Source organism: Perissodus microlepis, chromosome 7 (assembly GCF_051167445.1).
Source record: "Perissodus microlepis isolate ML-2025 ecotype Zambia chromosome 7, ASM5116744v1, whole genome shotgun sequence".
NCBI classification, from domain to species: domain Eukaryota; kingdom Metazoa; phylum Chordata; class Actinopteri; order Cichliformes; family Cichlidae; genus Perissodus; species Perissodus microlepis.
Window position 1 is genome coordinate 42,292,732 of NC_140467.1, and position 23,711 is coordinate 42,316,442.

Below are 23,711 nucleotides of genomic sequence, written 5' to 3' on the forward strand. Positions count from 1 at the left end.
TCTAAAGTTGAATATTTTAACACGGGAGCCCATGGGGATCGACTCACTTCTGGAGCCAGCCTCCAGTGGCCACTAGAGGAACTGCAGTTTCTGGCGCCTCTTCTCTGGAAGGTTGCCCCTTCAGCACCACGGAGAGGGACCCCCACCCACCCCCAAATCTATGCCCTCTGTCTCCCTCCAGCATCCACATGGAGTACTGGCAGGAATAATAGCACCCATCAGTGTTTTTCGTTACTCTACCTATACTGCAAATTACCGACAGCTACAGAATTGTTGCAAAAATTAACATAATTCATCATTTACTTCCGATGAAATAAAATCAGAGTTTTATTCAAAAGGCGTAAAAGTCATTATAGAATTTTAATGCTGTCTAATGCCCCACTATCTCTTCACTAGGATTTCAAGAAGATGCTCTGATGATAATAACTGATGCGAGTACCTTTACGAACACCTGCATATGCATGTTTGTTTGAACATCTCTTCTTGTGTGAAATGACTTCACCAGTGTTGAGATGTGCCAGTAGTATTGTGGTGTCTCTTTAAAGGAAGGGGGAGTGTAGAAGAGGGACAGAGCAAAGAGATGAATAGAAGGCACCAGAACCACCTACCATGACCAAGTGCGCTGTAAATGTAGGACAGAAATTCGAGTGGAATACAAACGGATCGTCGGGCGACATATTCGAGGGAAAACCATGTTTGGATGTGCCTTATCTGATTCAAAGCATTTCAAATATGGCACTACATGCGACCACAGGAACGCAGGGAAACTATATTTCCTCCCAAACATCTCTGGCATTGTGAAACGGAAAAGAAGAGTGGCTGTAAAAGACATCTCTGTGCCGTCTTTCTCCGATTATCATCAATGGTAGGCATTGCATAATTCACCCGTATCCACCGGAGCCATTCGGTTCCTCCTCTTTGGAAAGAGGGGGACGCCAGAAAAAAAAAGAAAAAAAAAAGAGCGACTTCATCTAGTGGCTGCCTTCTCGGTGCTGCCTGCAATTGTTTGGCAATGCCCTTTTCTCTCTTAGCAAGGACTTGCAGCCAGTAGCGGGGGAACAAGCAGGGGAAGGATGCATTTAAGGCTGGATTTGTGCTGCATTCAGGGCGATTCGGCAGTAATAGCGGCTCTAGCAGAAACAGCGAGTGCGGAGGGCCTGGGAAGTACCCAGCCCCACTATCTCCCCCTTTTCCTCCCTCCCTGCAGGACCATGCTTGCGTGAGGGATGAGGCTGTGCACAGGGACACCAGGCCAGAGCTGCGGCCTACTTCTCGCAAGAGCCGGTCTCTCGACTGCAAGATCTGTGAACACATTGCCACCATCAAATCAGCATCTTTGGTACGCAACTCCCTCTCACCGCCGTTTGCGTAGAGCAAATAATACTGACAATAATAACAATAAAAATACGTGTGTGTTTGCGCGTGCGTGTGTGCGCTAGCTTGTGTGTGCGTGCTTGGCGGCGCGAGGATGAGGAGGGAGGGAAGGGATGTCTGTGTTCTCAGCTGTACATCTGTAGTCATGGCAACCAGATCCTGTTAATGGATGTCATTTTTTCCATCCTCAGCTTCCCTCTCTGCCCCTGCTTTGAAGTGTGTGTATTGTGTTTATATGTAGTCCATGTAAATGACCGTTTGATGTCTTTTACCAGTGAGATTTAGTTTATTTGCTTTTTTTTCTCGCTGATTGTAAAAGGTTGAATTTTCTCTCAGTCATCTTAGATTGTTGTGCTGATTCCTGAATAGTGGCATCTTACAAATTTCGGATGATTAAACAAACAAACAAAAAGATGTTGTTATGGATTTTTGCTGATCTGGCTTCTGATTGCTTTTTAGTTTGCAGTTTGTATTTTCTGTACGGTGTGTGGCTTCATGTTTCTGGCTGCTCGATTTCTTTCACTTCCTGCTTCCCATATTCTTCCATGTAGGGCATCAGGTAGATCGAGGAGCATGAGCAGGACTTTGAGCTGCGGGTGCAGATGTCTGGGTATAAGCGCATGCGGCGACAGCACCAGAAGCAGCTGATCGCCCTGGAGAACAGGCTAAAGGCCGAGATGGATGAGCATAGGCTCCGGCTGCAGAAGGAATTGGAGACACATGCGAACAACACTTACATTGAGCTGGAAAGACTGGCCAAACGCCATGTTGCTCAAACAGACAAAGAGGTACAGCCTCAGCAGCAGGTGTTATTTGTGAATGAGATGAAAACTAAGGTGTGATGTAACTCACTCTGAGCTGCACTTGTGTCTACGTAAGGAAGGGATTCTATAAAAAGGTGATAATCTGATTATTTGAATGTGTCTTCACAGATGAAGTCAGTTGCAGCAGAAGAGAGGAGGATCCAGCAGCAGATTGTTGCTCAGCAAAAGAAAGAGCTGACTTCTTTCTTAGAAAACCAGAAAAAGGAATACAGGCTTTGCAAAGACAAGATCAAGGAAGTAAATATCATCAACAAATAAGTTTATGAAGTTGCACGCAAAGCATGTATTCTTTGAGAAAATCTTCACTTTGTCCAAAGTCCATTCACACGGTTTGTGCTGCGTTGCAGGAGATGGACAATGACCCTTGTATACCCAAGGAGGAAAAGCAGGAGCGTCTGTCGAGGCACAAAGAAACAATGCAGCGCTCTCAGGCTGAGGAGGAAGCTCACCTGCTGGCCCAGCAGAGGCTGGTGTACGATCGCAGCTGCAGGGCTCTGAAACGCCGGAGTCTGCTCAGGAAACATGAGTTTGAACAAGAGCAACTGAGAGAGGTACAGTAATACAATATCCTGATGTTACGTAACATTGTGTGCCACCAAGACTGTGAATGAGAGGGAGGATGGTGTAACAGTGAAGCTGCAGAGAGAAGAGCAGAGGGTAGATGAGTGTAAATGCCTGGGGTCAACCATCCAAAGCAACGGACAGAGAGGTGAAGAAGAGAGTGCAAGCAGGGTGGAGTGGGTGGAGATGAGTGTGAGAGGTGATTTGTGACAGAAGGATAGCAGCGAGAAAGAAAAGGAAGGTTTACAAGATGAAAGCACGACTTGCTGTGATGTATGGTTTGGAAACATTGGAGCTGAAGACGTTAAGATTTTCACTGGGAATGACCAAGATGCACAGGATTAGCAATGAGTACATCAGTGGGAACGCTCAGGTTGAGCAGTTTGGAGACAAAGTTAGAGAGGCAGTCAAGCTTGAGAGGGTTTGGACATCTCAATCTTGCAATGCAGGAAGAGAGGAAGACCTCAGAGAAGGTCCACAAATGAAGTGAAAGAGGACACGCAAAGGGGTGGTGTGACAGAGGAGGATACCAGGGATCGGGTAGGAAGGAAGACGATCCACTCTGACGACCCTTAAAGGGAGCAGCCGAAAGAAGAAGACTATACCACCATGAAACAGCATTCACAGTCACTCGCTTTTGGGATGATTGTTTCTGTTTTCAGAAGCTTTGTGGACGCAACAACTTTTTGTAGCTTGAAGGAAGCAACTAAGAGTTATTTTTACTGTTAGTAATTTCTTGGATAATGTACACTTATTTACATTAATGACAATTATAGATCATAGGATATCATTCATAAAGGGATATCTTCTGGTGCACTACCAACGGTACAAAAAACTCTGAGGCATTAATTTTACAATTAATGATAACAACCAAGAAAAGGTTAAAAAACTCAAAAATCCAGGTGTTGTACAGAGTGCAAGGGTTTTTCTTCCACAGTGGAAAAGGGTTTCAGAGGGAAGTACTGGCATTGTAACTGCATGTCACTTACATAGTTTTCATGTATTTCAGCAAAGACAAACACATGGAGATAAATAGAAGTTTTAACATTAAATCAACATTAAAAAAGAAAAAGAAGAAAACCTGTATTAAGATATATGACAAATTAATACTGTCTTTCAAAATGGTCCATTTTCGTGTCCCAGGAGCTGAACAAGAAGAGGACCCAGAAGGAGATGGAACATGCCCTGATGATCCGGCAGGATGAGTCCACCCAGGACCTGGAGCGCAGGCAGCTGCAGATGCTCCAGAAGCTGCGCATCGAACTCATGCGGCTGCAGCACCAGACAGAGCTTGAAAACCAGGAGGAGTACAATAACCGTCGGCAAAGGGAACTGCACAGAAAACACACTCTGGAGCAACGACAGCAGCCCAGAAACCTCAAGGTGCCCGAGATTTACTCTTTGCTGCTATTCTGTGTGGTGGAGAGTTTACATCCCATGAACATCTACATAATAACCTGATGAAGTCATGCGTTTACGCTGAAGCTCTGCAAGTGCTGTGCAATGCATTCATAGCATTCGACTTGACTGAAATATTTAGCCCGGTAGTCACCTGTAGAAAACCATTAATCACGTTGCCATGAGAACTGCTTCCTCCAAAACATGCGTGTTCACAAGTTTAAATCTCGTCTCTCTTTATCTAATAGCACAGTGGTCAGAAGCCCACTTATGGAAATAAATGTTCAAGGGCGCTGCAAACAAATTATTTATTTATTCATACAACTTTATTTTGTATACTTTGAAAGGGTAGACTGAGCAGTCTTCAGGCTTTGAATCCACAAGCCTAATCAATCAGTTGAGTTATGAACAACCAACTGAACCAGCTTTAAATTTAAATATACCAAGAAAAGAGCACGAGACTAACATTTAATCATTATCTCTGTTGCAGACACTGGAGATGCAGATCAAAAAACAGTTTCAGGACACATGTAAGGTGCAGAATAAGCAGTACAAGGCTCTTAGGAACCATCAGCTAGAGGTGTCTCCCAAAGGTGACCATAAAACCATCCTGAAGGGCCTGAAAGAGGAGCAGACACGCAAGTTGGCCATACTGGCTGAGCAGTATGAGAAGAGCATCAACGAGATGATGGCTTCACAAGCGGTACGCAGCAGTTTGTTATAAACAGTTGAAACGGGGCTCGTTCGTCAACACAAGAGCCTGGAATTTCAACAGCCACACTCTCTGATGTTTGTCGCTAACTCGGTCTCGCCGTGTTTCTAGATGCGATTAGAAGCGGAGCAGGAAATGGAGTGCCAAGCTCTGAAGCAGCAGCTGAAGCAAGAGATGGAACTCCTGGACGCTTACCAGAAAAAAACCAAGTCACAGATGGAGACCCAACATGAGCGCGAGCAGCAGAAACTTGAGCAGAAGGTCTCCATACGGAGAGCGCACCTTGAACAGAAGGTACGTTTAGCATCAAAGCTATTCTAAAATAAATCCAGCATGATACCATATTTTATGAAAATGATGCCAGATAGGTAGGTAGATAGATCTGCGTCCAGAGAGACAATTTATCAGCTGACAACAGCATAACAGTGGCGCTCTAGTTTGTAGTCAAGTGCACTGTGGACATAGACAACATGGTAAATATGCTTATTGTTTTATTCATAATATAGGAAAGCCATGACATGGCAGGGCTCTAATGATGACAGCGTTGTTCTGTTCGCCACTTTCGGTTCAAACTGAAAGATCATAAAAAGTAATTTCATAACATCTTGTGGTGATAATTTGGTGGTTGTTTTGAGTCTTCTTCTAATGACACTGTGAAACTGCCTTTATAGTTTTGAATGAAGTACTGTTTTAGATAGTTAAACCTGGGTCACACATTCCTGCCTCCTCAGGCCAAGGAGGAAATTCTCTGGTTTTTATTTGTCTGATACTTGAAATGACAAAATGCCACACACTGTATATAAATGACGGTATTTGGATTCTCTTCTTTGCAAACTGAAGTTCGTCATTTTGTCTGTTGGTGTCTTAGTTTTTTGAAAACAGACAACACAAGTGAGCAGTGAAAAGATAAGAAGACGCTACACAGACACATGTATCCCCTCCATTATCATCTATTTTACAATAACTTGGACCATAATTTGTAAAATAAACATCATGCTGAGGTGCAGTCCAGTGTTAGGCTGATAAAACAAAATAAATCCATCAAGTGGGCCGTGATAGAATTATTTTCATGTTTAAGAAAAGAAGTCTTCAGATTACACTTCGCTAAAAAACATCACAAAGAACCTGCATAGTGCTGAAAATCATTTGAACGGATGAAACCAAGATTAACCTTTACCAGAATGATGGGAAGAGAAAAGTGTGGGTGAGTGAGAGAAACAGCTCATGATTCAAAGCAGTCCACATCTTCTGTCACTCATGGTGAAGCCAGTGTTATAATACGTGCATGTAAGGCTGCGTAGCACTGGGTCACTAGTGTTTATTGATGATGTGACTGCTGATAGAAGTAGCAGAAGGAATTCTGAAATGTCCAGGTCTATACCCAGCGTGGGACCCAGGGTTTCCAGTTTTTGGACCTTTAAGGACCTTCTTTCGTTTTTTTGTTTGCTTCTTAGATTGCTTAATATCTACATTTTGATTTACAAATACTTCCTTACTTTTATGAATCTTCAATTCTGGGTTCCAATATGTTTTTTGTTCCCCCATTGTGCCCTATCTCCTCCTATGCCTTCTTCCCATGTCTAGTTTAATCTAGTTTCATTTTACTTTTTCATTTCCTATGTGTTTTTTGTGTGTGATTTGTTTTGTTTTTCTTTCCTCCTTTGGTCTTATTGTCTTGATTGTCTACACTGCCTTCAATGGGCAAGTGTTTCACTACCCAACAGTTTTCTGATATTAAATATGAACCTGAAGCCAAAAAGACCCATAAAGACCCAGTTTTTCATCAACAGAACAAAAATATGAATTTTAATGGAAATGTAGTAATAGGTTTTTGCAACATCTTTATATACAGTAAACATGTTGAAATTACTGACAACAATTATGATGCAACAGCTGAATTTTTTGCGGTTGATTCTGATTTCCAGTTTTCCTCCTACTCCTACTTTTTTTCCAATTCAATTTCTTACTAAGAACTATGATTGACGGCATATATGAGGAAAAATAAACTTTTCTTCAGTACAGGATATTGTAATTATAATAAAAGAAATGATTAAATTTTCCAATTCCCCTCAAAGTGCAATAAGTTACAGGATCTTCACCTTTACATATTTGACCTTACCAAATTTACATTATTTTTCACTATGTTTATAACTTAACCAGATACGAGGACATCGACGTTTTTTCTTTTTTTCACTCATGGCAGCTTTGATCCTTTGCTCATACCGAGGCAGCTGGATTCCAAGTGTTAGATAGCTTTAGCTCCTTTGCATATAGGCAACATTTAACCAGTGCTTGTTGCATCTCCAACCATAATGCCATTACAGATTTAAAAAATAGGTAAAATGAATCTAATTCCATTTACCATGCTGTGTTTTCATTGCAGATTGAGGAGGAACTGGCTGCACTTCAGAAGGAACGTACCGAACGGATTAAGCACTTGTTGGAACGTCAGGACAGAGAAATTAATGCTTTTGACACAGAAAGTAGAAGCCTCGGCTTTGGAAGCCTGGGATCTATAGACTTCCCCAAAGAAGACAACAGATGAAAGTGGATTTATCTCTAAAGGACAACATATCCGTGCCCTTTTCACGTCCACTTGACCGTTTGTCCCACCCAGGGTGACAAAACTGGATTACTTTTCATTGCTCTTAGATATTGCATCTTTGAATTGGGGTGTTGCGTGCAATGAGAGCCTCTTTTGTGAAACTTTAAAGGGAGGGGGTGGGGGGGTGGGGGGGTAAAACAAAAGAATCTACACAACAACATGTCAATAAAAGTCAAACCTAGTCAGTGTAACTCAAAAGCCTATGTGTCTGAAATAAAAGACTCTTTCCTCCATGCCATATTCTCCTTTTGGTATGAATTGAATAAATCAGGAAATTTTAGTAAAATGGGCACTTTGGTATGTTTAAGTAGAAACCCATCTTGTTCATATGAGGCTTAATGTGTGTTACATGGAGGGACATTGTGGAATGTGAGCTACGGATTCCCCCGTGGTGTTAAGCTGCTTTGTTTTGGTTTTGTTTTGTTTTTTGTTTTTTACTAGTTTCATTTTGTTCTCTTTATTTTATTCTCTGAATGTGAATATTACTGTATGGGGTCACTGGATAGTCAGAGTTTTTTTAATCTTTATTTTCCAGTCATACTTCCATTTTGTGCTTATGCATACAGTATACTGTGGACCCTCACTTTTCTAGGCAGTTCTGATCTTTTCTTTCATTTGATATGTAGACTCGATTGGCATAAGCTTGATCAGCCCATTTATCTTATCACAACTCAAGATCCCACTTGGTAAAACTGCTTATTATTGCATGCACTTTAAGGACAAATTCAGGTTGTGAAGTGAAGCATGAATCTGTCAGAGATTTTAGCTGTTTGTAAATAAAAGTGGTCATAGCATTTTTTTAGGCCTATGGATACTGGACATAAGCGCCATATTTGATATGATAATTTTCACAAATGCCTTTATTTAAGTTGTGCCTGAAGCAGATTTTAGTTACGTGTTTGTTATATCTATATTTTACCTACTGAGGCCGGCACCATTTTTGTTTTTGAGTTCATCTAAACTTGTGAATCATTTAATGTTCACTAATCAAAGTTCTTGTAAAGGAAAATGGTGAGAATTGTGCTGTATAATTTTTGATATCAATATTTGTACATGAGAACATAGCTAGAATATACAGAGACACTCGTCTGTTACTGATAACAGAGTCTAATGATAAAGATTTTGCTTTGTTTTCTTTCGTTTTATAATATAGAGAAATGGTCATACAATAGCTCAATATATTGCTAAGTCAAATCACTAGACTTTGAGATTGTAAAGATGGAGGTGAATGGAACCACAGACTTCTTATATCAGTATCAGTGACTCCACAACAGCAGACAACAGCATGTGGGTCCGGATTGCATTCTCCTTATTACTGTCTAATGATAAGATTTACATCTTTTTTGCCATCTTTGTTATGGTCATTGAACAGGTTGCACAATTATTCCATTTCTACTGAATGGAAGGGTAATTGTTTGGTGCTTAATTTCTAATGCCACTTTTAGCCTTGTGGGTTTTGTCTCGGAGAGACGATTGATTTTTACAAAATGTAAAGCATTTTGAGCCCCACCCCCGCCCCCACTCTGAGTCAAAACACTACTATGTTTTTCAAACACTCATGACATATTTAGAGTACCCCATGCAGTGAAACCCTCTTAAAAGAAAATTAAGTATATGTATGGAAAAATAAATGCTATTTTATCATGGGACAGTTTTTGGAACATTGTTTAATGTGGTGGTCTTGAATGCAACCCTGTTACATTTTTTCTTTTCTTTTCACGTCAGAGCCACAACTTGTATTAATGTTTGGTTATGTTCCTCACAGGGCTGAACGCTAGAAGACGCGCCCCGGGGTACAGCAGACGAACGCGATGGCATTCAGTGTCGGAACGCAATAGCACTTAAATGCTCTTGTTTTACACCCATATTCTGAATTTGTTTTCTAAGGTCGAACGGCTCCACTAAGATTTACAGTCTTTGACGTTTTCATGAACTTTCTGAAATTTGATGACAGCATTTCTCATATGCAGTAAGGCCTTTTGTCTTGGTCACGTGTAACTGAAAGCCTTGTGGACACAATTTTTTTTAAAAAGTGCTGCTGGGGTGCTTGAATAAGTTTGTTTGTGAGCTGCAAAACAATTACAATTTGTGTGACTTTTATGTTACTAGAAAGATGTATTTAGTTAGAATAAAGGGGACTTTCCTAAAGAACTTTATTCACCATTTCCTGTGCAGTTCAAAGACAAAAATAAAAGAGATTCTGTTGAAAACAAGGACTCTCAATTATCATCCTGCATCTCATGTCAGAGTGCATTTCTTATCATTTGTGGTTAAATTTTCTTGTAAAGCTTTGTCATGTGGTGCAAATCGTCTCACTTTTGCTTTTCTTAGTGCATTATAACCGCAGTGACCTACATCAAATCAAATAAAATGTTGTTTATCATAATTTACTGTAGGTTGCAAGCACGCAAACACACATTTGTTAACTTGTGAAAACAGAAACCTGAAGTTGGAGCAAGTAGTGAGAGGGGAGTTGCACTGCAGAGCGTCCAGGTTCCTCACGTTTCAGGGAAAGCCTGCTTGATTTAGGTACTGAGTGTGGTTTATTTTTTTAGCATGCCTCTACTTTATATGTGAGCAGGAATCTCACTGTAGTTTCCTTGAACTGCCGACATCTGTTGCAGCAGTTACCAGCCTCGCCGCAACCCCTCTTTAATCCCCTGGGGTAACTGGAAACCCCCTGAAGGTGGCAAAAGAGTGGTTAGATTTTACCTGAAGTAGTGCTGACAGGGATGTGGCGCATTGAGTTCCCCCTCATTTTTCTCAAGTAGTCAGTAGTTCAGCAACAATACATCTAGGGTATTGAAACCAAAATGTGATAATCAACAGAAAACAAAGGGATGGTGCCAGCTCATGAGGTTTTTTCACTTTCAGTGAAAAGTTTACCTGTTCCTTTTACCTCAGAGGAGATTGCCACTTTTCTGTCCTGCAGACATGCAGTCTGACCTGCAGTCTGACCTAAAATTAACCCTAGTGATGCAGATAGTGAGCCAAAAAGACGTCATCGGGTGTCTCCAAGCAGAAGTGTTGGGGGATGACTGTAAGATTAGCAACAACAACAACAAAAAAAAAAAGCCCAGTTTATGTTATTTTCATATTTTCCCATCCTGCGAGATGTCTAATGTTTACTCATAAATCTCTGGAAGACACACCACACTAGCATGTCACAGTGAGATCATCCAGTGTTAACGTCAGCCCATGCAACAGATCGCATGCTTTACCTAAGCAGGCCCAGTCCTTTTACGCACTCAGAAAATTTGTGATTGAGAAATGTGACCTGTTTCCTGTGACCCTGCCGGCTTCCTGTGCAAACACCCGTTTGAAAACAATGTTGCAAAAGGACACGTGGTCTTAGGAGGGGATTTAGGAGTAAGAGATGAAATTCAGGAGAACTATTTACCAAATTTAACAGAAGGTAGAAAAAAACCCCAATATGAAACAGCTTTCAAAATCCCCCCCCCTCACATTTGTGGTCCAAACAAAAATAACATTCCCTCAGCACTTACCTTAGAATTTGTTGGTTATGTCAGAGTGAACTTTGCCAGGTAGCAGCAGGACACTTTAGTCATGTGGTTTTGTTTTTGAATCATTGGGGTCATACCTACGCCAGCGAAGCCACTGAAAGCTAAACACAAACTGAAAGATCCTGAGTAATATCAGACTCCTCCTGCATGAATGCCTATACAAATGCCTATACAGTTTTCTTTTCAGATCTATAAAACAAACAAACAAACAAACAAACAAACAAATTATCAACACCCAGCTTTGCACAGACAGTGATGAGCTCACTTTTACCTCCACGCACAGACCAGTTTCTCACCCTTGCTATTTAAAGAGTGGTAGGAAGCAATTTGGTGAGCATGTGTGAAAAGTGTAGGTTGACCTCAGTCCTGATACGATTTTCATTCATGTATGACACTGTTTTCTAAATTCTGCAGGTTACTCTTTCAGTTTTCTTGAAATATATAAATATAAGTGTTTATTTTCCATGCACAAAAATGGAAGTCTTATTTTAAATGCCACAACCCTATGTCCATACATGTCCTAACGAGCAGGCAATGCCCCAACATGCCTATTAAGGGAGCAGGCATTTAGATACATTGCCCACTTTACTTGTTATGGGCGTAAAAAAAAAATGCACATGTGAACGAAAGGAGGAAATTCTGGGAAATTTGGTTGCCTCACAAGTGCACGTCATTTCCTCCTCTGACAAATGTGCGGTTTCTGTCTTTAAAAAGTTTTAAAGCAGTGTGATTATGACAAGTCCGCACAATTTGCTTGTGATACCGAGAGGAGAATGAATGGTCATGTAAAGAATATGCATTTTCAGCAGTTCATGGAAACAGCAGCAAGTAAGTTTTATAGTTTTTTGTCTCCTTTTTGTGCTTTAAATATAAAGCACTGAACACTTTTGCATCTTTTCTTGCCAATAGGGATGTGGTTATTTTTAGCGATTTACAGCTGTTGTGAAACTAAGAGCAGTTTGCCGTTTTCTGCGTCAGTAAAGGAAATTACAACGCTTATTAGTTTCTTAACATAATGCTACATAAAATATTGGAAATGGCACCGTAAGCTTTTACTTGCCACATATTTGCTGTACAAAAAAAAAAAAAAAAAAAAATCTCTTTTTTGGCACTTGTGGTTTTTATACGAAGATCCCCTTAAACCCACCAATGTGATGAAGGATAACCATAACTGACTAGCTCATTTCTCCTCAGCATTACTGTCTCTCTTGCTGCTCATGACTGTTGATTCAACAAAAACTGTGGCAGCAAGCACGAATCAGCAGTGTGGGAATCTCCTGCAGCAAACTTTGAAGATCACCAGAATTGTACACAAGGAATCTGGTGACCTAATCAAGACATATGTGAGTAGACTACAGGCACAAAACTGCTCTACTTTACCAGTATACTGGCAGATATACTTGTGCACTTATAAGCTATGTAGGCTGATTCCTTTCCTTTTTTCCCTTGTTTGCAGAAAGCCGCTCAAGGGGAAATGTCAGAGCTCTTCTGCAAGGTGTCGGTGAACGACATCCCTGATCCCAACATCTCTGGGCTGGATCCCCCAGCAAGGATAGCAAGCATCTACACGCATCTCCAAGCTTTCCTCCCACATTTTAAACGTGTGTACAAGCAGCAGACAGACTTACAATCGCCTGGCAGCCCTCTCCTGAAAGAGCTCACCAGAGTCAGGGGTCGCACTGAGAGTCTGGCCAGTTTCATAAACACATTTTATCAGAGCCTCTTCCCAAACCTGCCCATACCTGAGCCGGCAGGGGGGCCGACAACACTACCACCAGCTCAGAACGTCTTCCAGCAGAAGGTGTACGGCTGCGTGGTCCTGAAGACCTACAAGGATTTCATGTCAAACGTTTCCAAAGAACTGAGGAATCTAAAAAGCAAAGTGTGCACGAAGAGGACACCAATCAATGCATTCTGAAGATGACCAGAAGGTGGCCTTACACAGTCAGTTTCCTGAGAAAAACAAATGTAAGTGTAAAAGTGGCTGGAGTGTCAATGCAAGCTTATTTATGGTATTTAATATTTATTTTCTTTTGTGTTAATTGTCATGCTGTTAAAGACATGTTATGTCCATGCAATATGTATTTAATTTGCAAAATGCCATTGGGAAAATCCCGTGTTGCTGATGTAAACTTATTTGTCCTACACACAACAATTAAAAACATACTTTGCATCTGTACTATGTGGTCAGCATCCATTTAATCATTTTTGTCAGAGACCATCAGAAAAAAAAAAGCATGGAGTTTAATACTGGTGCCTACTTAATGGCAACAATCTAAGATAAAGTGATGTTTCTACAATAATAATTCTTCTTCCTTTGCTTCTGACAAGTTAAGATGGAAACAAAAAACATTGCAGCTTGTGATCTGCACAGAATCAGTCCATCCAGAAGGGTTAAAAGAAAATCAGGAAGCTGCTGAGACGCTGACTGCGTGATATCAACTCTGAATGACGCATGTGTTCAAAACAAGGCTGCATCAGATAGGAAAGATTTCATGAAACTGGCGGGCTGTCTGGCTAGTCACAAGGTGTGGGTGTGTGTGGTTCAGATAATAGTTGTGCACTACATTAATAGTGTGTGCTGTGTATCCTTGTGTGCCTTAAAAAGAAGAAACTGCAGCTACAAAAAGGAAATGTGTAAGTATACACCCTTTGTAAAAAAACAAAAAAACAAAAAAACAAAAACAACCCCACACAGATAATGAACAGGTTCTCCAGAGATGTCACCTCTGTACACAGTGACAAGAAGGATATTTGCTGGAGTGAAGTAATTCTTAGCTAAACTTTCCTCAGGTCACAAGCTGTCGGGAAACTGGAAGTAGAAGGGGGATTCACTCTGGGTCATGAATCAAGTTCCCTCTTATAACTCTGGCTTATTTAAGGCACAAACACAGAGGGTACCTCAGGGCAACAGTCATTCTCCAGTCTACATTGTAGTCAAGTTGTTCCGAAAATATCTCTTGAATCCCCCTTGATTAACCCACGACTACTGCCTACTGGGTGGAAATCAGTAGTGTCTGTTATTTCACTGACACACAGGTCATGCTCAGCAGACATGGTGACGACATGGTGGGACCACTAAAACACTGAAGCCTTCTTAAATTAGACGTCACCAAACAGAAGCGACAAGTATCATCACGAGTGCAGCTTTGTGAAGTTAAAGGCCAAAGTTGCACAGTGACATATGCTTCTGTGGCAGATCAGTGAATCTACACGAGTAATGATAAAGTTTTATTATCTGAAGCATCTTCTATAGATGAAGACACAAGTTACCACAAGAGAAGCAGGTGCACGGTCATGATTATTTTATATGCTTTGACGTGGTTTGACCTGTAGGGGGCAGTATGAACCACGGGTTCAAGTCATTATTTAAAGTCATGATGCACCACTGCAAAAACATTTCCAAGACTAACATCCATTCATGTTAACAAACTAGGGTTGTTGTTTTTTTTAAAGGTATTTCAGTTATTTTTCATATTTTAAGCCCTTTCGGTGTCGGGACAGTAGAGCTACAGACACATGGGGAGAAAACAGGATGAGAAAAATCAAAAGAGGTCATTTTCAGCTACACTCAAAATAGGGATACTTTGGTTATTGTATGTGGTTTATACTGTAAACACTCAGCCACCAGGAAACATCTGACTTCCTATTTTATGCTTTCCACTTTCCTAAGTTGCCAGCCATTTTTTTTAAAAAGTCTGCTTTCTAGGATTGCAAACGTAAGATTTTATTCCCCGATTTTAAGTTCCTCGTTAATGAGTAAAGCTGTAAAATGATGCTTTTGTACATCAGAACGTCACAGTCTCACACGAAGCCCGTTAGCTTACAGACACCAAACACGGCTTCTCTTTGATCTCTGACTAACCGTGTTGTGACGTCTTTTCATCATTAAAGAGAAGTTGCCGAGTATAAGTATCGGAAGGAAATTCTATACCACAGACAAAGCAATTAATTAAAACCATTTCTATGAGTCATCCATTCTCAGGGTACGTTGACTTTTCTGAGAAATCCTGTGATCACTTTAGTTCCAACATTTAATGTAACCAGACTGTTTCCCTCTACAGCCAGTTACCATAAAAGGGAGTAATGACCTTTGCATGACGAAGCAGAATCGACATGAAAAGGGGTTTGACTTAAATAAGATTCACATCATGACTTTCTTCTTAAATGTTAAACCGATTCTGCCGTGAAGCATTTATTCATGCAGAACAGCACTCCCATTTCCTGTTATCAAGTATCCACATCATGAACTGAAGTCAGGACAGTTTCATCGGGTCATTTATTGTGCAAATACAACGTGAAGAGCATGCACCAAGAGGGTTCATGTTTGTGACATTAATAAAAGGCTGTTGTCTTAATAGAGACATATCCAGATACATTTAAAGACAGATCTTTATATCCCTGACTACTGAGACTTATTGATTTATGGCAATAACATTTTTAGATGTTTATCAAGCATCCATACTTGCATGCATAGAGTCATATTGTTGGTTAGCTAGCACTGGATATTTGATTAATATTGCTTTGTCCAACTGCTAGAAGTGCGTAGTAATTATCTCAAGTATTGCTAACAGTCAAATTACTTCAAATACATCCAGCATATGTATATATATAGTCTTAGGATTTGCATAGTTATTCAAACATGAATAAGGCTTATATTCAGTGCGAGCAATAAACTTAAACAGACAATACAGTGAAAACGTCATTTTGCACCTCATGGTTCAGCATACCGACCTCACTTACACAAGGTTGTCGTGTCCATATTCAAAAAGCGAATGGTCATTCTCGATTCAATTTCAAATCCGTCCAGCAACTGTAAAACACAGTTTTACATTCAAACCTCAGTTATTTAGTACCAGTTTCCAATTTAAATGCAAACTGATCAGTTAAAAGAAAGTTAAAGCGTACACATACACTCATCAGCCACTTTTTTAAGGCACACCTGATTAAATGCTCGTAATAACTATGGCAGCACCTCGGTGCTTTTAGGCATGTAGATATGGTCTACAGATTGCATGGGTTCACCAAAAACCAGACAAAGGAGGACTGGAAAAGCGTCGCCCGGTCTGATAAGCCTAGATTTTGTCCATGACATTTAGATGGTGAGGTCAAAATTTGGTATCAATAACATGAAGTGCCTCGTACCGACAGTTCAAGCCTCTGACAGTGGAATAATGTTGTTGTGGGTATTTTCTTGGCACATTTTGGTTCCCTTCATCGCAGCTGAGTAACATTTAAGCACCACAGAGCCCCTTAGTATTGTTGCTGACCATATCTACCACGGTGTACCCATCTTTCAGTTCTTTTCAGACTGGTTTCCTGAACGTGACAATAAGTTCACTGTACTCAGATGGCCTGTACAAAGAGTTAAGGCCATCCTTAAGGCAAACCAAACAGAAAACTAGCAAAGTGTACCTAACAAAGTGACCAACGAGTGCATATTGTTTAATAATGTGCATTATGTGTACAAACCTTGAGGAAGTGCTCAAATGTGATGCCCTCGTAGAATTCATCAGGCTCCTGTGTGCCAGAAAGTGAAGTTGTTGACTTTATCCAGACACCTTAATGTTATCTTGAGATGCTTTAGCTTACATACCATGTGACCCACTGAAATACTGGCCACCTCCAACATGGCTGCATCAGCAATGCATTTGGCTGTTTCCTTCTCCAGTGTCCCACTCCGAGATAACAGCTCCTCCACCACCTGAACAGACGTGAACAACAGCTGAAGTAAGATATCACTTCTGTAATGCTGTAATCGCATCATCCTGTCTGTTACTGGCAGCCAATCAGTTGTGTTGGAGGAAATTGAGCTAATAACCCCAGCACTAGAGTTACATGTAAAACACAAAGATAATTTACTTTTACAGTCAGTATTTTTAAACAGCTTAAAAACTCAGTTGAGAATGATCATAAACTTAAGGTGACTGTGCACGATCATTTGTTCCCCCGAGCTTACATGTCTGTATTCCTCTAGAGTTATTGTCCCATCGTTGTCTGTATCGTGCATGTTGAATAAAACTGCAGAAAAACAAACAAACGCAGGTTTGACTTTGTGTCATCTTCAGGTAAAAGTCAAGCAGTCAAGTTCATGCGATCTATACTGAGACGTACATCTCAGTTTCTCTCTCCTGGTCTTTCCACGCTGCTCTTCTGTCATGTGCGCCGATGGCGGCCTAAAATGGGACATGACCACCACGAACTCTTCAAAGCCAATCTCCTGAACTTTTCCCTCGCCATTCTGATGGAAGTTTCTGAAGAAAACAGCAAATCAGATGCTCTCAAATGCACTGACAACAACTGATACATTAAATCTACAATTTCTTCCATCATTTTTCATCTTAAATGTAAGAATTGTTTATGATTTTGAAAAATACAAGTAAAATGATTAAAGGCAATGGTTAATTACTGTACCTTCTGTCAAAAAACGCCTCTATGATCTGTGCGCGGATGGGATTGAACGCTAGGTCGTCGATTTCATTGAAATTATCTCTCCTGAGGGTTTAAAATAGACTTTCAGGAGTAGCTCATTCATAAGAGACACAATCGTAGAATCCTGTAGAGCAGGTTTCCCGCTCCAAAGAATATTTGTTTCAAGAACAAATGAAATATCAGCTTACCGTAGAGTCTCTTCATTGTGACTCAGCTGCTTAAATCTTTTATGCAGAACTCCAATCTGTTCAAATGAAACTGAGAAATAAGACGGAAACTTTAGGACAAACTACCTGTAAAGATTGCACACCACGATTAAGTTCCACTAAAATGCCAGTTCAGCTGTCCACTTTCAGCTTTCAAGGCAGCTAATTTGGATATTCACGTTTCATGTAAAACAGTTTGGTTTGCCTCTCATCTCTCACACTCACCTGTTTAGAACATACAGGTGAAACCATAAGGTCATTTAGAAAAGTAGAAAACTGGAGTTTCAGCTTTTGGGTGTTTACTGTAAATGGCTGCTGTCAAAGCTTTCAATAGAGTCCGATCTATTATTAACACCACCTCTCTTTGCAAACCGGGTAAAGTTCCACTTCCATTCACTTGCACTTTAAATTATTCATCTGTAATGCACCACAACTACTGGTTTATCTTATACACAGTGATGACTAACAGGTAACTGAATGGAAACACCAAATGTTGAGCATTACGTTGACATGGACGTATTTCCCCTTTAAGACTGCCTTAAAGTAAGAATTAATTAAAATGTTATTTCCGCCGCAGTGAGTTCCTGTTTTTGTTTTGCATTTTTTACGCAGGCTGATTCTACACGTCTGATTGAAAATGAAGCATTTTCAAGTAATGCAAACAACAGCCCGGTGATGACTACTCACAGCCCGTCTTTTCCGCCAGATCACTATATTCTGGCCGTCCAGGTGAGGACTGTAGTGCACCCATTGCTCCAAAAAAAGATCTTCCCTGGTCAGCCCGCTTTTAAAGGGAGCACAGAGGAGTCTCACATGAACTCAAAGTGATTCAAAGCGGATTTCGTGCTTCCAGACGATCCATATCCACCTGTGTGTTTCTGTGACAGAGCCTGCTCATCTGACGGCTCTTTTCCCCCTGCGTGCTCGCCAAGCAGGTTTCATCCTCTGCAAACAGCGCATGCCACTTCCGCAACGATCGTCTCGATGACGACACACTCTTAGGAACAACAGGGCGCACTTTAAATGACCAGTTTTACATATTCAGAGGCCGCGTGTGAGGGTTTGCCATGAAGTGCAGAGTAAGAAAAAAATAGACAAGTAGCCTTCACATATGGTAACGATTTTTTAAATATATTTCCAGACGGGCTTTCTTTACTTTTGAATACTACTGTACATCTGCCCTTTGCACAGGTGGATGGATCCACATGTATAAACCCACCTGTTGCAACCAGAGCAGCCCTCAGAACATAGTTGCACACCCAGCCTAATTTTAAATATTTCGATAATCATGAGCATAACATTTATTGTGTTAAACTACCAGCAACATCCCACTTTAGGAACCTGAGTTACAAGCAAATCAGCTCTAGAGAGAAATCTGCTTTAAGTTACTTTCAGGAAAAAGTTTAAAATAACCTACTTCAAACTGGGAGTAAATGGCTGTGTGCACAATTATTAGGCAAGCTGTATTTCTGAGGATTAACTTTACTCTGAACATCTGCATTTCATTTGGTCATTTCAAAATGTTAATTAAAATCCAACATGGATACCCCAGCTCAGTTGTTTATTTTCATTAGTTAAAGTGAGAATAATAAAAACAAACAATTCTAACTTTACAAATAAACATTTCTGATATTAAAAAAGAATTCAGTGGGGGCTGTTTAGCTCAGTGGGTGGGCTACATGTCTTCTTCGCTATAATAAACCCAAAAATGCAAAAAAAAAAAAAAAAAAAAAAGAAGCAAAAAATAAATAAAATAATAATAATAAGAAGAAGAATGATATGATAGATCAACAAACTGATAAGTCCATCAGTTTGTTGATCTATTGAAAATCAACCTTTTTGTGCCACAGCAGCAACAGCCTCCCAGACACTGTTTAGAGCCGTGTGCTGTGTTCCTTTACTCTAAAGCTCCTGTTTAAGAAGGGCCCACAAGTTCTCAGTACGGTTTAGGAGGAAGGGCTAAATCAAAATCATGGTCTTCTTGAAAGTTGCAGACGTTTTCCTGTATCGCTGTTTACAGAATGTGTGCTCTAAAATCTGGCAGCAGGTTTGGGAGTTTTTTTGAGTCCATCTTCTGCCCCTAAAAGGCTCAACTAGCTCATGTTTATTAACACCAGCCCACACCTGGTATCTGATTCAAAGTGGAGCTCTGTGCCCATTACTACGAATCCAGCAACGCACACATTCGTCTGGTCTGTCAAGAGTCACACTCATCTCAGCAGTCCATAAAACCTTTAAAAAAATCTGTTATTATTGATTTCCTGGCCCAGTCTTGATGCTTCAACTTACGTGTCTTGTTCAGTGGTGATTGTGTTTTAGCCTTCCTTGTCTTGGCCATATCTGTGAGCACTGAATCTACCACTCCAGGTAGGGTCTAATTCTGGAATATGATAGCTTCACGTTTGATTGTTCTCAAAACTTGGGTGTTTCTTGCAACTCTGTTGACTGTTTGCACCAAAATGTTTGATGGTTCTGTCATCGCACCCCAATATCTTTGCACTTTCAGGAGTGCTGCATCCTTCTGAAAGACTTCTGACATTTTTTGCCATTTTACTGTCAGTTAGATCCTCCTCTTTTTTTTTTTAAGTCAATTTTGTCTGAGAAAAAGAAGCCACCTAATAATTATGCACCCCTTGATATGAGGTGTTGGTCTCCTTAGGCAGTACTCTCCGTCATTACACAAATACACATCACCTGATGTGCTTAAATCTAATAAGTGTTCATGTTTAGAGTATGAAAGCTTAGAGTATGAAAATATGCATAAAAATTGTCAAAAGATATGTGCAAAATACTCACTTGTCTAATAATTGTGCACAGTGTGTAGACCTGTGACAGCTGGGATAGGCTCCAGCTCCCCACAACCGTGACCAGGAGAAGCGGTCACGAAAATCCAACATCATGATTTTTCTACTGGAATCCCCCTCATGTTCATACAAAACGCTATTCAAAGGATTGGTGGGAGGAATATCAAGGTCTATGCAGGGATATTACACCAACTGGGGTTGCTCAGCTTCTTAAATAACATGGTCCAACTTCTCTGAACAGTTAATGTCTGTCACAGTTCACGAAAAGGAGTCAGAGGCAGGACACACCTAATACAGTTTCAGAAGGTTTTAATGAGCAACTCGTGATCTCACAACAAAAATAGACAAAAGATCTTGTTTTTAACTGAATGTTCACTGAACACTGGGTCAGAGTTTAGTTGCTAAAGCAGTTACGAAGACAGGATTTCTTCAGAAGCAGAATATTCAACTCTAGCTTGTTATTTAATGAAGATAAGTCTTCCGAAATTGTCTCAGGGGCAGAATTTTTATTCAGGTAAGCAGCTAGTTAGTTAACACTGAAACGCCAAGTGTATCATATTTTATTCATGAGTTTTGGAGACCTCTACATCATCAGTGTGATTTTGTTTTTAACCCTGACCCAAATATGTGTTATCGCTTGTTTGAGATTAACAAATCTTGAGCATAAATTAGACAGAAATACCATATTTGCAGAAATGACTCAAAAACTCATATATACAAATTGATCCTTTGACACAGGATCTACTTTAAGTGTCCGGATGCGGTTTGTTTCCAGAGTGTGCGTGAGAGAGATGGTCAGAACAGTACAAGGGGAAGAGACAGATTCTTGGAAGACTCCTGAGATCTGAACTGGTCTCAAAGAAAAAAATTCATCTGTGCTTTTCACAATGTCATAATGCATTTACGGGGTCATATCATTTTGGTTCAGTCAGTTTCTGTAGCTCTGTAAAGTAACTCAATTACTTGAAACACTTCACAGACATAAACATAGTTTACCTGACAGTAAGTTACTGCCAAACTGATTTAAGCACATGTAGTTAATTACTCGTCAACAATGAATACATGTCAGGCTGACCTGTAGAAATATGTGTTACATGTTTACAGCGGTCACGTCTTTTTCCAGTTTCTTGTAACTGTCTAGTCATGTTGACTTCAAAGGACCAGAACAACCTCTCAATTTAACACTAGTACCGTAGCCTTCACTTATATTTCACATTACACTTTTTAAATAGAAGCAGAATGATTTCCAAACAGTTTTGGGTTTTTTTCTTTTGCTCTTTAAGGACTTTCTTGTCGATGTTGTTACAAAAACCTGATACCCAGAGTTGACTCTTGATCTTGAGAAGACCGAAAACCACAGAAAAGTTGCTAAATGAACTTTGAGGTGTGGCTTCTGTTTAAAACTGTTGCGTCCTGCGTCAGTTCTAGCCTGGTTGAAATATGTTTACAGTTTGAATTCAGAGCCGAGTGGTGATCGCCACATGTGATGAGCCAACTTTGATAACAACGAAAGAGCTGATAATCTGCATCCACTGTCAGATCCAAAAGACTCCCTCCAACACTTCTAATGGTTTCTTTGAACAACACCTGAAACAGAAACAAACATGACTGTATACTTACTGCATTGCATGTCTATATTACTGTTAGTAGCATGCTACGCAAGAATGTCGTGGATCGAGCCACTCCTATCTGCCAAAACAGCTGCTGTGATCTTCCTGTCTGTGGTCATGTTTGAATGTTGCTAACCACAGATCATTCAACAATCAGCAATGATTTCCTGCCCTGTGTGAGTCAGTAGAAGAGTGTGAACTCATGCTCAGGCATGTAGGGAGTCTTATTTATGCATCCTTCATAAGAAGCTGGGAGGAGTTCCAGGTTATTACAAGGGCATATCTTTCCATAACCCACATGATCTTGAAGGGCTCAGTCAGTAACTGTGAAGAAACAGAAGTCTTTTGTTTTGTTTCATGTTTGTGTGTTGTGAAAACAATGCAGTACAGTGGAAAAATGCACTCATACATCTGGTTTCTGGCACGCTAGATTTATAATGTATCTGCTTTGATAGAAAAAAAACGTTCATTTTCACATCATCATGACAAGCTGTTGATTAAAAACATGCAGTACTAACATGCACCATGTGGTGGCAGCCTTTTGCTAGCAATGGACTAAACTCTTGATTGATTCCTGTGATTGTGTGGTTCCCCCCCCCCCCCCCCCCCCCCAATCACTGTAAAGGTTGATTTTATTTACATATTGTGTATTTTAGCATTAAGTGCATTTATGTCACACAGTGTTTACTCTTTATGTAAATTTGAGGCTTTTTCACTCACTCATATCTTCACATCTTGTCGTTTGCTCTGCATTAAATACACTGACTGCTTTGTTAATCACAGGCTACCTGTTTATTTTCTCTAATGTGTCAGCAAGTTGTTTTGCAGCTGTCAAGCCGTGAACTGTTGCGTCCTCGAGTCATGAACAAAAACTGTCACTGCTGATGGTGAATCAATGGGCATCAAATGGACAAGAGCAACACAACTGAACTACCTGACAAAAAAATATTCTGATATTTCTTGCTGCTAGCCTCTGTGCCACATTGGTCTTCTGCTTGTTTTCTGACAGTGATGCAAACTGGAAGTGGTTCTGTCCTCATTTTTCTACATTATTCAGACTGGTCTCATAAATTCACTACATCTGTATTTCTCACAGCATCAAATGTCATCAAGTGTCTTCACAGTAGGGAAACTTTTAAATTTTTTTAAGCCCCTATACTAAGTTATTAAATTACTGAAGGTTTAGTAGTATTGAAAGATGATACCATAGCATGAACACTGGGTATTTATCAGATCCTAGAAAATGTCATCAGCTCCTTGTCAGAGGACTCAAGGCCAAGTGTGATTCATAAAATGCAAACAACAACAAATGTGCTCAGATTGATCAGTCTGGGGTTGCTAGGAGATAATTTGCTGACTGTATGTATGTGAAGCCACTTGCTACTCTGGTTTATGGCTCAATCTCACTAAAGTAAAAATAAATAAATAAATCTGTAGTTTCTAGGTGATTACACTGGATTTTCTTGCTGTCAGGGACTGATTGCAAGTAGGGTGTTGTGTGCTCAGTAGTTTGATCGCAAGGTGATAGCACAGGTTGGAGGGCAACCTGTCTCCAAACAGTCTCCGGTCTAACAGAGCAATTATTTGTGTCTAACTTATAAACGCAAACAGATTGTGATGCATCTCTTTACAATAAGGGACTCGACTCACCTTGTTGCCAC

The 23,711-nt window shown here is 40.3% G+C and overlaps 3 protein-coding genes across 3 annotated transcripts; 2 read left to right on the forward strand and 1 right to left on the reverse strand.

Annotated features, from left to right (window-relative positions):
• The first annotated feature begins 506 nt into the window (after positions 1 to 506).
• Positions 507 to 9,710, forward strand: taok3b (TAO kinase 3b). The gene is made up of 8 exons (XM_084935183.1): positions 507 to 1,339; positions 1,926 to 2,162; positions 2,307 to 2,435; positions 2,546 to 2,749; positions 3,903 to 4,142; positions 4,648 to 4,860; positions 4,981 to 5,163; positions 7,253 to 9,710. The coding sequence occupies exons 2-8, from the start codon at positions 1,977 to 1,979 to the stop codon at positions 7,412 to 7,414; spliced, it is 1,317 nt and encodes a 438-aa protein (XP_084791309.1). The 5' UTR covers positions 507 to 1,339; positions 1,926 to 1,976; the 3' UTR covers positions 7,415 to 9,710.
• Positions 9,711 to 9,819: 109 nt separating this feature from the next.
• On the forward strand, positions 9,820 to 13,202 carry m17 (IL-6 subfamily cytokine M17). The gene is made up of 3 exons (XM_084935184.1): positions 9,820 to 11,826; positions 12,193 to 12,341; positions 12,455 to 13,202. Exons 1-3 carry the CDS (start codon positions 11,772 to 11,774, stop codon positions 12,914 to 12,916), a joined length of 666 nt encoding a protein of 221 aa, XP_084791310.1. The 5' UTR covers positions 9,820 to 11,771; the 3' UTR covers positions 12,917 to 13,202.
• Positions 13,203 to 15,254: 2,052 nt separating this feature from the next.
• Positions 15,255 to 18,603, reverse strand: tescb (tescalcin b). Its single transcript, XM_084935186.1, has 8 exons — positions 18,324 to 18,603; positions 17,619 to 17,688; positions 17,413 to 17,493; positions 17,113 to 17,252; positions 16,958 to 17,019; positions 16,595 to 16,702; positions 16,471 to 16,518; positions 15,255 to 15,811 (listed from the first exon to the last, which is right to left on the reverse strand). Exons 1-8 carry the CDS (start codon positions 18,385 to 18,387, stop codon positions 15,734 to 15,736), a joined length of 651 nt encoding a protein of 216 aa, XP_084791312.1. The 5' UTR covers positions 18,388 to 18,603; the 3' UTR covers positions 15,255 to 15,733.
• Positions 18,604 to 23,711: the final 5,108 nt, after the last annotated feature.

What these genes read in the sequence shown, in the direction of transcription:
- taok3b (XM_084935183.1), top strand. Translation starts at nt 1,977, where the DNA reads ATGTCTGGGTATAAGCGCATGCGGCGACAGCACCAGAAGCAGCTGATC. An exon ending in AGCAGCCCAGAAACCTCAAG is followed by an intron (nt 4,143 to 4,647) that starts GTGCCCGAGATT and finishes TCTCTGTTGCAG; the next exon opens with ACACTGGAGATGCAGATCAA. An exon ending in GAGCGCACCTTGAACAGAAG is followed by an intron (nt 5,164 to 7,252) that starts GTACGTTTAGCA and finishes TTTTCATTGCAG; the next exon opens with ATTGAGGAGGAACTGGCTGC.
- m17 (XM_084935184.1), top strand. Translation starts at nt 11,772, where the DNA reads ATGAATGGTCATGTAAAGAATATGCATTTTCAGCAGTTCATGGAAACA. An exon ending in GTTCATGGAAACAGCAGCAA is followed by an intron (nt 11,827 to 12,192) that starts GTAAGTTTTATA and finishes ATTTCTCCTCAG; the next exon opens with CATTACTGTCTCTCTTGCTG. An exon ending in GTGACCTAATCAAGACATAT is followed by an intron (nt 12,342 to 12,454) that starts GTGAGTAGACTA and finishes CCTTGTTTGCAG; the next exon opens with AAAGCCGCTCAAGGGGAAAT.
- tescb (XM_084935186.1), bottom strand. Translation starts at nt 18,387, where the DNA reads ATGGGTGCACTACAGTCCTCACCTGGACGGCCAGAATATAGTGATCTG. An exon ending in CACAATGAAGAGACTCTACG is followed by an intron (nt 17,494 to 17,618) that starts GTAAGCTGATAT and finishes TTAAACCCTCAG; the next exon opens with GAGAGATAATTTCAATGAAA. An exon ending in GTATTTCAGTGGGTCACATG is followed by an intron (nt 16,519 to 16,594) that starts GTATGTAAGCTA and finishes TCTGGCACACAG; the next exon opens with GAGCCTGATGAATTCTACGA.